Raw genomic sequence first — 13,768 nt, 5'->3', positions numbered from 1 at the left:
TGTACAATTTGCAAAGTGCTCACATCAAAACACAACATCTGAGCACAAGGAAACAAGAATCACTGCGGCTCTGAGGCTCTCGGAGGTAACACTGGAAGCTAGAAGTCAGTATGATGCCTCGAAATTTCAGGAGGAAAGTGGCTTCCAGTGCAGAATTCTCTAAACAATCTCTGATTCAAGTGTCAGGGCAGAACAATGACACCCTTCAGGCAGGCAAGTTCTCAGAACTTCAGTTCAGCTGCAGGGAGCATGGCCCTTCCTGCTACCGGGGAGCCTCTGGAGGCAGCACCGTCCTGTTCATTACCCCCCCTTTTAGTTCCCAGCAGCCAAGCATAAAGCGCTGGATAACCCTGTGGCCTCTCTGACGAAATGGTTTGAAAAGCTGGCTTCCTCAGTTCTTGGGAGCGTGGGAGACATTTGTATGATTATGGGTGGATATGTGATTATGCTGCTTGCTACATGTTTTATTCTCTCACGAACAATACTTTAAGGAGGGCGTAAGGTCCCTGTTAACATGTGACCAGCACTGCCCCTGATGATGATCTTATGAAAGCCACAAGGATCTACCTGGTACAGAAGGGGGAAGACCTCCAGGGGCATTAAACAAAGATCAGGCTGGAGGACGGAGAACCCAGCCTCTCTGAACTTTTAGATTTTGTGTAAGCCTGAAACTGTGGCTTGGTTCCTCCTTGCCCCCGTGGCAGACTCTTCCCCTTGAAGGACCCTGGTGCGGCTGGGCACACACACGCCCATGCCCACGATGGCCGAAAGCTCGGGGATGCTAGGCAGAGCAGTGGTGCGCGATGGTGGCGTGGCTTGGGAATTTGGAGCTGGACAGACCTGGGTTTTCATTTCATTACTCAGGAGAGTGAGCCCGTTTCTTCACACACAAGCACTACACGCACACCTTCAACTCCCCCATCACAGAGCACTTCCACGTGCTAGATGCTTTCTCCATTTGTTATTCCGTTTTAATTCTCCCACTAACCAAATAAGGTTGGTTAGTCCAAATAAGGTCCTGATTACACAGAGAGACTCTGTAGGAAACGGCTGATCCAAATTCACACAGGCTGCTCCAGCCTCTGCGCTGGATGCCCACTCCACAGGCTCCTTGACGACAGGGGCCAGCCGCAGCCTCACGCCAGAGGTCACGGCGCCGCAAGGCTGAACCGGTCACACTTCGCCGCGGTGCCCTCCTGCCATTGGCAGAAGTGCACGCCCGGAGGCCCGCCGCCGCGCCCGCGCTGCGGAGGAGCTGTCCGAGGTGCTGACACAGGCGGGCCGGCCCTGAGCCTGAGCGGGGCTGCGCCCTTCCGCAGGCGTCCGTCGCGGGGCCGGGCGAGCTGCAGGAGGGTGGCTGTCGCCGTCACCCTCAGCACAGAGCGCAAGGCCTGGCGTGCTGGGTGGAGGACTTGAGCAAACTGGAGAGGGAAATGGGGGCAGGGGCGCGTTGTGAGGTCGACTGGACGCGTCATAGCCTCCGTCACCCAGCGACCCAACCCCAGGGAGCAGGGGCCGTGGAGGAGCCTGCGGCCCTCCTCTGATCAGGAGAAGCGATGACGCAGCACAGCCTTCCAGGCCACCGGCCAGTTTGACAGAAGACTGACAGGTGCTGGGGGTGACCGTCTGGTTGGAATGGACACCTGGCTCTCCTCCAGAAAACATGATGTGGAAAAACAGAGACCTGAAAGGAAGGGGCCCTTGAAGCTTAGCAAAGAGACTGGGAAGGAGTAAAGACAGTCTGTAAAAACGTTTGGGGGACCTGGACCTCACGCCTGGGCCCTGCTTTTGTGAATTTAGCAAATGAAGTAATAGCGGTTGAGAACTGCCTTACGAAGTTAAGAGTATGGAATTGCACTGAATGGTTCGAGGGACCCAGGAGGGCAGGAGCACAGATGACAGGGCCTCTCCGGGGTTTCAATTTCTCACCTTCCGTGTTGGGCACATAGGGGAAGAGGTACTGAGTACAAGTCAGAAGTATGGCCACTGGCAAGAACCGTCGGGTCGGAAGCCTGACTGTCCCTCATTCCGGCTGTGACCCTGGGCAAGGCCATCAGCCTTCTCATTTGTAAGACAGTGATGAGAAGAGTGCCCACCGCCACGCACGCTGTGACCCCAGCCGTGCTGGGGCCATTCACGGTGACTGTGAGTGTAAAGGCCTGTCACATGGGCAGGCTCAAGACAGGCTTCTCTTGGTACTGCCCAGGGCTCGGAGGCCCTTGGGATAGAGACAGAAAGCCGTCATTCTAGTGAAGCACCTAGGACGCCATAACGTGAGCAACGGCCACGTTTTCCATGAGGAAGGCCATCTTCAGAACAGTGGCCAAGGCTTCCAACCGTCGCTCTCAAAGGCAGAGGTGAGAAGAGACGAAGACCCCGCAAGTGTCACAACAGAACCATGTTTTTACTAAGTACCGAAACAGGGAACCCCACACAGTTTCTGTGGACATCAACGTTTTCCCTTTCTTATTTTAAAATGGCATTGTGCATACACATTATTTTAAACACTTAGACACATCTTGGATACACAAACGTAAGAAATCACCGTGAGCTGCTCTGAGGTCCGAAATCGCACTCATCACAACCACTAAACCAGCTCTGGGACTCCTCTGTCCCGCTGCCTCCGGGGACTGAGAGCTGGACCTGGCACCGTGCAGCCGCCCGTGTCGCGCCCCAGGAAGCGGGTTACTGTGGAGTCACAGACTGCGTCTCTGTTGACATCTGCTGGGCAAGCGGGAGGGGTCAATCCAGCTGGCTTCTAAAAAAACCCTGCAAATACAATCTCCTCCGTTTACCTCACAAGCGCTCCATCTTCCCTCAGTGTGCGAGGCAGAAACAAGCCGAACATACAAGGCATCGTGACGCCCAGGTGTCACGAAGGGTCACCCTCACTGCTTCCGGTCAGGAGACACGTGGCCAGGACCAGGGCCTCCACGCGCTGCCCCCTCTTGCTGAGGGGGGTGAACCCTGTGCAGCCCCACTGGCCCCCCTGAGAAATGAGGCGGCTTGGGTAAAACTCCGTGCCGAAGCCCCGCGAGGTGGCAGCAGTGCAGCTGGGCTGAGCTGCGACACCAGGGGAGCTCTTCCGACAAACAGCCCCTCAGCTCACTCACGTCCCGCCTGCAGGTCCCGGGGACGCACATGAGCAGGCCCGGGAAGACGGTTAAAACACAACCGTGAGGATTTATACCCATGGAAGTCATCAACCTAACTTGAACAGTCGTGACTGAGACTCATGAGGCATCATTTAGAAACCGAAGGGCACGTGTTCGGGAGTCAGCCCCACCGCCAAGGCTCAGCAGGATCCTGAGGACTGCACAGAATTACACACGTGTGAAGGGATCTGTCTTCTACATGGACACTCTCTGACAATCCCTTGTAGATCAGGACCAGACCATCAGAGAGACCTATCTTGTCATTTATGAACTGGCCTTAGCTCATGAGAGGTCTGTACAAAGTCCTAGACCACTCATACCATGACGGCAAAACTCTTCTAAAAACAGATGTACAAGGTAAAATTATTGAGGGTATGCTAAGCCAAATTAACGCCCAGTTTTAAAATAAAAATTGTCAGACAGAATCGTAATTTTCTTGGTTAGAAGACTGTTTTCCATATGCATAAATGCAGACTAGTACTTTATGCTTAATACATTTCATCAAAGGTGAGACTTTTATCACCCAAATAGTAGACAAAAATAAGGACTACATTCATTCCAAATTTGTACTTTGAGAATTTACCAAAGTTTGGAGTAAGTTTAATTGGAGGGACATGGAAGAGACGAATATCTTTCTGCCTATTTTGCATCTGGAATTGTATCCACTGTACTTATAACACTAAGTTATAATGTTTACAGAACTGAGGCGCAGCCTACTTTAATAATATACACTGAGTCTAGACTTGCCAACCCTCAGTCACTGCTACATGATTTACAATGTGGCCACGAAAACGGTTCCCTTGAGTGGCCCTGGTGTCATGAGTCCACCCCCCAGGGCACGAGCTGCCTTGGATTGCGAGGAGGGTCCGGAACTTCACACAAAGAGCCTGAGAATGGGAGCCCCAGCAGAGCTGCAATGCACCCCCTTTGGCTTCTTGAAAACACTGAGGTGAGCACAAAACACAAAGAGGGAGCATTCGACTACCTGGTGGAAAGGCTCACCACCCCCTACTCCAGCAAACTCCCTCTACCTGTTCTATTTCTTTTCATTTCTGGAGTGGTCTTTCTCTCATGCTGATCTGAAAGGTACCCACAGAAAATGCTGGAAAGTCTTATGACTGGGACATCACTGCGGAGAATCTTCTGTTACATAGGAGAGACACCACCTGCCTATTTCTTGTTTGTCAGTACAGAAAACACCCCACTTTAAATATTATGTACAGAGAAGAGGCTGCCGCGTGCCCTCATGCACAGCCAGCTCGGGCTCATGGACAGAGAAGGGCTTCCGTTTAGAACAACCTACACCTACAGACAGCAAACACCAAGAGACATGCACACACTGCAGAGAACTGGACACGAGGAAGTCATATTTTACACCAGTGAGGGGACACTGTTACAGAACGCTGATGGGATGGTCTGTCATCACATTCTGACACAGGGGTCTGGGAGGGTGCCTGCTTCTCCTTTTTCTCCCTCTTTCAGGATTCACACTTGGTTCTGTGTCAGGCACTAAGCAACCCGGTGGCTTCTGGTCCAGTTGGATCTCTCAGTCGTCTTTTTGCACCTTTGCATCCCTCTGTGGAGAGCCGAGTTCAAATGCTGGAAACCGTGATGCCTCTGGGGCCAGGATGTCGGAGAGGAAGTGAACAGTGCCAGCCATACCTGCAACGCAAAACGCGGTCCTTTGTGAGAAAGGGTGCGTGGCGGGGTCCAGAACCGAGTGACCTCTGATCGCTGCCTTTACTGGGGCTGTAAGGATGTGGGAAAGGTGGGGAGGACTTTGAAAATAACTTCACACGCACAAAAAGGAAATCTTCACATCAGCACCCAGCAGGTAATACCAGTTTTCTTCATTATCTTAATTTTAAAAATTGGTTTCTGAGCTTTAATCTTGTATCTTGACACTTTAAGATGATTTCACAGAAGTGCTAACAAAAAAGTTAAGTGCGCTGCTACTGTGATATTCCAACATATAAACGTCCTCTCAGAGCCTTTACGTTTTTATTCCAAACGGAAGGTTGCATTTTGGGTTTCAAAAATGTTATTTTAAAACGAACTTTACTTGCTTGGTCAAAATCCCCACTGCCAATCACTGCAGTAACTCAGCAGCCTACCCGAAGGATCCCTTGGCAGGAGGGAGCTCCTCCACAAAGGGTCCTGGGCGCTGTGGGCCCTTCCAGCCTAGTGGCCTCCACACCGACATTCACCCATCCAACGAGAACCTAGTCAGTGTCTCCTGCCAGGCACTTGTGAGGCACAGGGGCCCAGAAGAACGCAAGAGCTTCCCAGCCTCTCGGGAGGGTACATTCCAAGCTTTTTCACCCGCTGGGGCTTTGAATTTGCCATTATCAACTTGAATTTATGAACCTGAATGAACTCCATTTAGAGTTCAGGTATTTATTAACTGTGTTATATCTCATACAAATACACCTCATTTTTATGACCCAAAAGACGAAAATTTTTATTCTGAGAAACATTTTTTCGTTACAGTTTCTTTGAATATTAAAAAGATCTTATTCTGCAAAAGATAATGACAAATGCTCTAATTTTTGCTCGTTTATCTATTATATGATTAAAATCTCAGTAGCAGAAATAAAACACGGCATTAGCACGACAGACAGTTCAGACATCAAGAAGATAACGAAGGACTGCCACCAAAGCTTTTTATGCACAAAAATTTAACCCCTCAGGTGAACTGGAGCAATATCTTGAAAATACAAACTACTAAAACTCACTGAATATGAAACAGATAACTCGAACAGCCTTGTAACCTATTAAACAAACTGAATTTGTAAATTTCAAACTCCCGGAAAAGAAATCTCTCGGCTAGGAAGGTTTCGCTGAAGAATGCTACCAAACATTTAAATGAGAATTCTTCCACCAATTAATATACAATCTATTACAGAAAACAGAGAAGGTACTTCTCACAGTTTATTAGGCCAGTATTACCCAGATAGCAAAACCAGACAAACACAGTATAAGAAAGGAAAACTACAGGCCAATATTCCTCATGAACATAGACACAAAAATCATCGACAACAATTAGCAAATATAATTCTGCAATACATAAAAAGAACTGTACACCATGGCCAAGTAAGGGTTATTCCAGAGATGCAAGGTTGGCTTAATATTTGAAAATCAACCAATGTGATCCACAGTGCTAGGGGCCCGAAGAAGAAAAACCACATGATCTTATCAACTGATGCAAGAAAAGCACCTGACAAAACTCAACACCCATCTACTTTTTGATGTTTTAAAAAGTATTCATTTATTCCTTCTGAAATTTATTTTGGAATTACTATAAAAGGTGGCTCTAAAGTAATTAAAAAGTCACCATCCATTTATCGTAACACCATTAACATCTGCCCTCTGGTTTCTGTGGCTTATGTTCCAAATTACCATTACACACACACACTAAACAAAGAATATCTGAGTCTCTGTAGGACTTCCGTTTTGTTTTCCTGAATTAATGCTATGTATTGTGTGTGCCTGGAGCAGACTCGCAATGTGTCTGCTGGTTTCTTTCATTGCTCTTGTTTTTCAGAACTGTCTTCAGTATTCTCATTATTTTTTCCAACTACTAATACTTGTATTTACTAATACTTTAAAATTACTAATATTAATTATTTGTACTTCTTTACATGACTGAATTAAATACATTTAAGTAACTAACCAAGTTCGCTGTGAGTAGATCAATACTCCACGCACAACATTACCGATGAAATGCACAGGAGTAAACGTTATTTTCTTCCATTACTGAGCAGCAGACAGCCTATGCCTCTACAGGTCACAAAAGATCTAAAAATACTTGGAGGAAGTTCACAGGAGCACACACAAAACAGGCAAGGTAAAGAGACTCAATATAATTTTCTGCAATGAACGACTTTGCTCACGGTATTTACCAGCTGTGCAGCGATTACTAATTAAGATCAACTGTGATGGCGCAGAGTCAGGAGAACCAAATGCACACACCCACATACTTAAACCTGGAGCTTTCCCTCACTCTTACCTTCAAAGAGAGAATAGGGTCTGTCAGGAATGCGGCAACCGTGTGTTCCATATTCTAGGCACCATTCTGCAAACTAGGGAGAAAGACATTTCTTTTTAAGAGTGGGGATTTCACTTGGTGAAAATGGAACGCCTAAGACACTGCAGTGAATTCACCAAGAATCAAAGAAAGCAGACTCCCAGGCAACAGAGTGGTCAGGAGTGTGAGCTCGGAGGGACTTGGCACCACCTCTTCTGAGCAGGTGAGTCCTGGCAAGCTCTGTCACCTGCCTAGGCCTGTTTCCTCCTCTGTAGGGGGGAATTTACCTAGGAAGGTTGTTGGGAAGGCTGAAGTAAGAAATCTCACAACCCAACAACCTCCGGTCTTTTCTAAGCACCGCCTCCTGCCCCTGCAGGCGCTCCGTCCAGATTAAAACACTGGCTCTGAAACCGCTTGCCTGGCTGCGCTCTCTGGGCTCACCGCCAGCCCCTCTGCTGAACACGCAGCCCTCCCTCCCTTCTCTCCCCACTGATCCCCGGCCGGCCCACCCACTGCCCACCCTGCTCATCTTGAAAACTCATCCCTTAGCTTTATCAGCAATTTCCTCTGAGCTCCCCTGACCCCTTCTTATTAAACCTCTTCAATGGATTTTTATAACATTATAATAAATTTCCCTTTTTTGCTTAAGGTAACTTATTTTTTGTCATATGTATATAAAGAATCATAAATTCAGCACATATACAATAAAACTTTCTACCCTCCAAATCTGCTCACTCTTCTAGCTTGTTTGATGCACCACCATCTATCTGGTTTCCTTAGAGATCAGAGAGACATTCATACATTTCTGTCTTCTCCACATTAAAAAAAACCCACTGAATTCTGTGGGCTCAGCTCAATATGTTTTTTTTTTAGTGTCTATCAAGAGGAACTTATTTTTTTAACATCTTTATTGGAGTATACTTGCTTTACACTGGTGTGTTACTTTCTACTTTATAACAAAGTGAATCGGCTGTATCAATACCTTAAGTGTTTCTGAATCCCTCCTCTTTAGTATCACAGCCAACCCTTGGGTTTATAACTCAACATTTCTTGCATTAATTATTAAACAACAATTTGGAGAAACCCAAATTGTTTACCTCTACCTCATCCATCCCACCGTGGTCACGGCAATCCTTCTGAGAGGAGTCTAGACATGAATCACAAACCTTTGGGAAGCCCCGCCTGCAGATGAGAACCACCCAGGAGCTGGCACCTGGGGGCCTGGGCTCCCACAGAACCGGGCCCAGGGTGGGGTCCAGGCACTCTTTTTTTTTTTGCGGTACGCGGGCCTCTCACTGCTGTGGCCTCTCCCTGCTGTGGCCTCTCCCATCGCGGAGCACAGGCTCCGGATGCGCAGGCTCAGCGGCCATGGCTCACGGGCCCAGCCGCTCTGCGGCATGTGGGATCTTCCCGGACCGGGGCACGAACCCGTGTCCCCTGCATCGGCAGGCGGACTCTCAACCACTGTGCCACCAGGGAAGCCCCAGGCCCCCTTTTAAAGCTGCAGTGATTCTAAGGTGTAACCAAGGCTCAGATCTACTGACTAAGGGGAAGGACCAGCTTACTTTGGCCTCGGCCCCTCTGACTTCACCCCTCGCCCTTGCACCCTCCCATGCTGAGCGCTCGGGGTCAGGCTTCACTGTGCCGTGCCTGCCTCTGTGGCTCTGCAGGGGCTCTTCTCCTACTGGGGTGCACTTCGCCTCCCCGTGCCCTGCCTTCCTGGCCCACCTGAAAAGCTCCACATCTTTAGAAAACTAGCTGTGCCTCAGCCCCCATGAAGCCTTCCCCAATCCCCATATTTTCTTACCCATCTGCTACTGTGACTGCCGTCCAACCGAACTGCCCCTCGCCTCACTGACCCCAGCTCCTGCCCTGCTCTGCTCTGGCCAAGGGAACGCTGCGGGCCCCAGGGTGCTCACCCCGCCAGCTTCCTCGGCTGGCGGCACCACTCCCACCCGCTTGCTCAAGCTCCAGCTCTGCTCTGGGTCTCAGCCTACATGGCACCCCTGACGCCCGGGTCAGGCACCTGCCCTCTGCATCCCCACAATACCCTGCGTGGCCTCTGTTGAGTGTGGGCACCACGACCACGTGCGTGTTTCGGGGCACCAGGTCGGAGGGCTCTGTTCCATCTGGTGTGAGAAAAGGCTTCAGAACAGTAATAAATATACAGAATAAGCCACCCGAATGCCTCTATCAAGGGTCATTGGACATTTTGGTGCATTTTCTTCCAATCTCTTTTTCTGTGTTCCTGTAACTTTATTTTGTGAAGTGTGTACAGTAATAAAAACACCAGCAAACATTTACTGAGTCTTGTTTTGTGCGTCCATTTTCGCACATCTGATGCGTATTTATTAAGCCTGTCCTTGGTGCCGGCACTGCCCTAGGTACTGGGTAGGGTTGGGACCTTGACTAGGAAGATCACGCAGCTCGTGGTCTAGGGTGCGGCACACTCAGGAACAAGCAGAAGCGCACGGTGAGTGCCCTGGTGGCTCTATCACCGGGGAGACCTCAGAGGTCGCCTCCACCAGGCAGATTTCGGGAAAGTCCCAGGAACGCTGCTCCCCGTGGAGAGCATGGGGCAAGGCGGGGGAGAGGCAGTCAGGGGCCGAGGCGCACAGGGCTCTCCACTTCGGGGCTGTGGGTGCCGCTCACGGGCAGTGGGAAACCACTGGAGGATTTTAAGCAGGGGCAACTACTGGCGACCTGCCCACTACCTCAATTAATCCTTCCTGGAACAAATTTAGGAGGCGGGTAGTATTTTTACAGATGAGGAAGCTGAGGCTTGAAGAAGGGGCGCCCCAAAGTCATGAAGCTAATAAATGCACAGGAGGGCATCCTAACAGGTCATGGGACTCCAGAATGCATTTCCACCCCTTAGTCCCATTGTACAGATGGAACGGCCAAGGCACGTGGCCGCCAGGGACAAGGCTCTGCAGAAGAAACCACAGAGCTGGGAGAAACATGTCTGAAGGAGGAGAGAGCTGTATTTGGGCTCTGTGTGTGCCCTGGAGGGTTCAGAAGTGGTTTGGATAGAGATGTCCTTACCTTGCAAGCACGGTAGAGGTACTTCTTATCCCGCGTGAGGTGGTAAAGGGAAAGGAAAGAGTAGCCGTTCCCAGCAGTCCCATGGCAGATCCCATAGCCCTTCCGCAGCAAACCTCGCTGCCAAATCACATCGCTGCACTCCATGGCATCCTTCAAGTACTTCTCCTCCTTAAACACCTGGGCAATGAGAAACAAAGCAGTGTTAAACAGATGTCTTATGCAATGAGTTAGCGAAATATTTCCCCTTTCTGTTTAGAAAACCGCACGGCGTTCAGAAACCTGAAATGATGGGTAAACCAAGCGCAGAGGCAGCAGCCCTGCACCAGGTACCGTGCCTCCTGGGACCTGTAGGCTGCAGCTGTGACACTCCTACTCGTGCAGAGGGCAGTCGAGGATTCCGCACTGTCCCGTCATGCAGGTCAGGAACATTCCACATCCTAGGTTAGCCACACATCCACCGCACCCGACGAGCTGTCATAAACCGTCACAAGGAACCCCGCAAAGAGTGTCCTCAGCCCCAGCAGCAGGCGGCACCATCTCCACGCAATGGTTTATGGGGACGGAGGGACAAACGTGCTCGGTGGAGGCCAGTGCGCCAGCATGAGGAAGCTTTCGCCCCCCCCAGATTCCCCTTGACACTCCTCTGTCTCCTCTCATTTCATTTATTTTCTTTCCCTGGTCCTCTCCTCTGAATCTGTTATTAGCAGTCTCCCCTGCTTAGCTCATTCCATTCTAGTGCAAATGCGCTTTGGACCATGGATTAGAGGCAAAGGGTCATTGGAGAAGAGCTCCTTGGGGCGGCAAAGGGGACCCTCCTTGTGACTGCTGAGCGGTGACTCCTGGGCACCCGCCGAGGAGGCTCTGAGGTGCAGGAAAACCCAAGTGCCTGAACTGCGACCAGCGCCTGCCGTGGCCAGCAGGGGACGGAGGCAGACCCGCACACAATCACCGCTCCAGGTGCAGGGCCTCGCCAGGGGCAGGAGCAGGCTTCTCGGTCATAGAAGCAGCTGAGACGTGGACTCTGGGGCCCCTGAGTGTCAACCTCAGCTCTGTCACCTTTTAACTGTGACCGAGGACAAGGCACCTCTTACGTCTTAATGTACTATAAAAAGATACCCTTTCTTCATCTCAGCGGCTTGTTGTATTAAAATGAAATAACACACAAGAAGCTCTCAGAACACTGCCTGGCACACGGTTAGTGCTACTTCCGAGCTGTCACTGACCACCATCCTTTCTGTGTTATGATGCCAGCACAGACATGTCATCCTCGCATTTGCATCTTAAGCCTCTTAAAATGAATTATAAAAGGAACCTTGTTCCCATCCTGAAAAGGATTAGGTCAAAGCTGACAGGTGAAAGGACACTGTTTCAGAGGCTCTGTCGTAAAATCACACTGAGAGTAAGGCCAGTCCTAAAGAAAGCCTGACTGGCTCCTTTCTGATGGTCACCCAGGGGTACGTGAAATCAATCAGACTTCTTTCCCGTTGTCCCTGTCCCCCTGGTAAGACTGAAGCTGCTAGAGGCACCCCACACAGCGAGCTTTACCTTCCTTCCCCGGCGCATGCCCGCAGCACGCCCACCACGCCCACTACCGTCACACACTCATGCTCCACGTGAGGAGCTACTCTGAATAGCGGGACATTTGAGGGGCTTCCCTGGTGGCGCAGTGGTTAACAATCCGCCTGCCAATGCAGGAAACATGGGTTCGAGCCCTGGTCCAGGAAGATCCCACATGCCGCAGAGCAGCTAAGCCCGAGCGCCACAACTACTGAGCCTGTGCTCTAGAGCCCACGACACAACTACTGAGCCCACGTGCCACAACTACTAAGCTTGCACTCTAGAGCCCGTGCTCTGCAACGAGAGAAGCCACCGCAATGAGAAGCCCACGCACTGCAACAAAGAGTAGCCCCCACTCGCCTCAACTAGAGAAAGCCCATGTGCAGCAATGAAGACCCAACGCAGCCATAAACAAACAAATAAATATTCCTTTAAAAAAAATAAATAGTGGGACATTTGAAAACTTAATGCACACTGAAGCTCTCAGATTTATCTTCTCTACATTGTAGCCATTATAACTTGGCCAGAAAATCTATTTACTGATCCACATTATCTCTCTCAAATCGTAAATTTCCCTGGGAAATGCCATGACACAAAGTTTGAAGAGACAGTGCGATGCAGAGGAAGACGTAAGAGATCTGGAGTCGGAAGACATGGCTGGACTCCCTCTTCCACTACAACTGACCGAGTAACTTTGGGTGAGTCATTGTAGCTTCTCTGACTCTGTCTGCTCATGTTAGAAGATGAACTGATGCTGAGACGACCAAATGTTGAAAACAGAGACAAGCATTTGGGGCAGTTATTAAAAATCTTTAAGGATGAAAAAGAAACTAAACACATCATCAATGAATGGTTTGGAAGTCTCAGAGAAACATTACTATAAAAAGAAATAGATATTCAGGAACTGAAAAAACACCAATAGATGAAATTAAAAACGTATTGAGTAAGGCTTAATAGAGAAGAACTCATTAGTGAATATGAAGCTCAATAAATAGAAATTATACAATCTGAATTACAGAAAGGAAAAGAAATTAAAAACAAAAGCCTCAGAGACCTGTTGGAAAGTAAAGGCCTAACGTTTACCAAATGTAGTGGAAGACATACAAGTTCAAGAAGCTTAAAGGCTCTCAAGCAGGATAAACACAAACAGATACACATGGGTACATGATAAAAATATTGAAAACCAAAAAGAGGAGATCCCGAAAGCTTCCAGAGAAAACACAGACTACTTATAAGAGAACAATATAAAGAATGACTAACATCCTAAAAACAGTGAAGGCCAGAAGACAGTGGAGCAGTATCTTTAAAGAACTGAAAGGAATAAAAAAAACTGTCAGCCTAGATATTCAGCAAAAATATCTTCAAAGAATGAAGGTGAAATTTACAATAGCCAAGACATGGAAGTAACCTAAATGTCCACAGACAGATGAATGGATAAAGATGTGGTACATATATACAATGGAATACTACTCAGCCATAAAAAAATAAGAAAATAATGCCACTTGCAGCAACATGGATGGACCCAGAGATGATCACACTAAGTGAAGTTAGAAAGGGAAAGACGAATGCCACATGATATCACTTATATGTGGAACCTAAAATATGACACAAATGAACTTACCTATGAAACAGAAACATACTCACAGACATAGAAAACAAACTTATGGTTACCAAAGGGGAAAGGGGGGAGATAAATTAGGAGTTTGGGATTAACACACACACACTGCTATACATAAAATACATAAACAACACGGTCCTACTGTATAGCACAGGGAACTACAGTCAATATCTTGTAATAATCTATAAGGGAAAAGAGTCTGAAAAAGGATATATATAATATCTCTGAATCACTTTGCTGTACACCTGAAACCAATGCAACACTGTAAATCAACTATACTTTAATAAAAAAAATAAAATAAGAGAGTGAAGAGTAGGAGCCAGTGGTACCACAGCCCTCTGAGACCACACACTGTTTCACATCTAA

General features: G+C 48.6%; 1 protein-coding gene across 2 annotated transcripts in view; it reads right to left on the bottom strand.

The window, feature by feature from the left end:
* Window positions 1-2,387: 2,387 nt before the first annotated feature.
* LANCL2 (LanC like 2) overlaps window positions 2,388-13,768 on the bottom strand; it is a 59,887-nt gene continuing 48,506 nt past the window's right edge. The window contains exons 7-9 of one of the 2 annotated variants that reach the window (XM_029232883.1): window positions 10,228-10,404; window positions 7,165-7,237; window positions 2,388-4,817 (exon numbers count right to left, since the gene is read on the bottom strand). In XM_029232883.1, the coding sequence (XP_029088716.1) occupies window positions 4,702-4,817; window positions 7,165-7,237; window positions 10,228-10,404 (366 nt within the window). In that variant the 3' untranslated portion in view covers window positions 2,388-4,701. The remainder of the gene's footprint in view (window positions 4,818-7,164; window positions 7,238-10,227; window positions 10,405-13,768) is intronic. The other variant, XM_029232882.1, reaches the window with a different exon arrangement.

This window comes from Monodon monoceros, unplaced genomic scaffold (genome assembly GCF_005190385.1).
Source record: "Monodon monoceros isolate NGI ecotype Baffin Bay Population unplaced genomic scaffold, NGI_Narwhal_1 Super_Scaffold_2, whole genome shotgun sequence".
Lineage (NCBI taxonomy): Eukaryota > Metazoa > Chordata > Mammalia > Artiodactyla > Monodontidae > Monodon > Monodon monoceros.
Note: the sequence above shows the minus strand (reverse complement) of the source record. Positions and strands in the feature narration are given on the sequence as shown.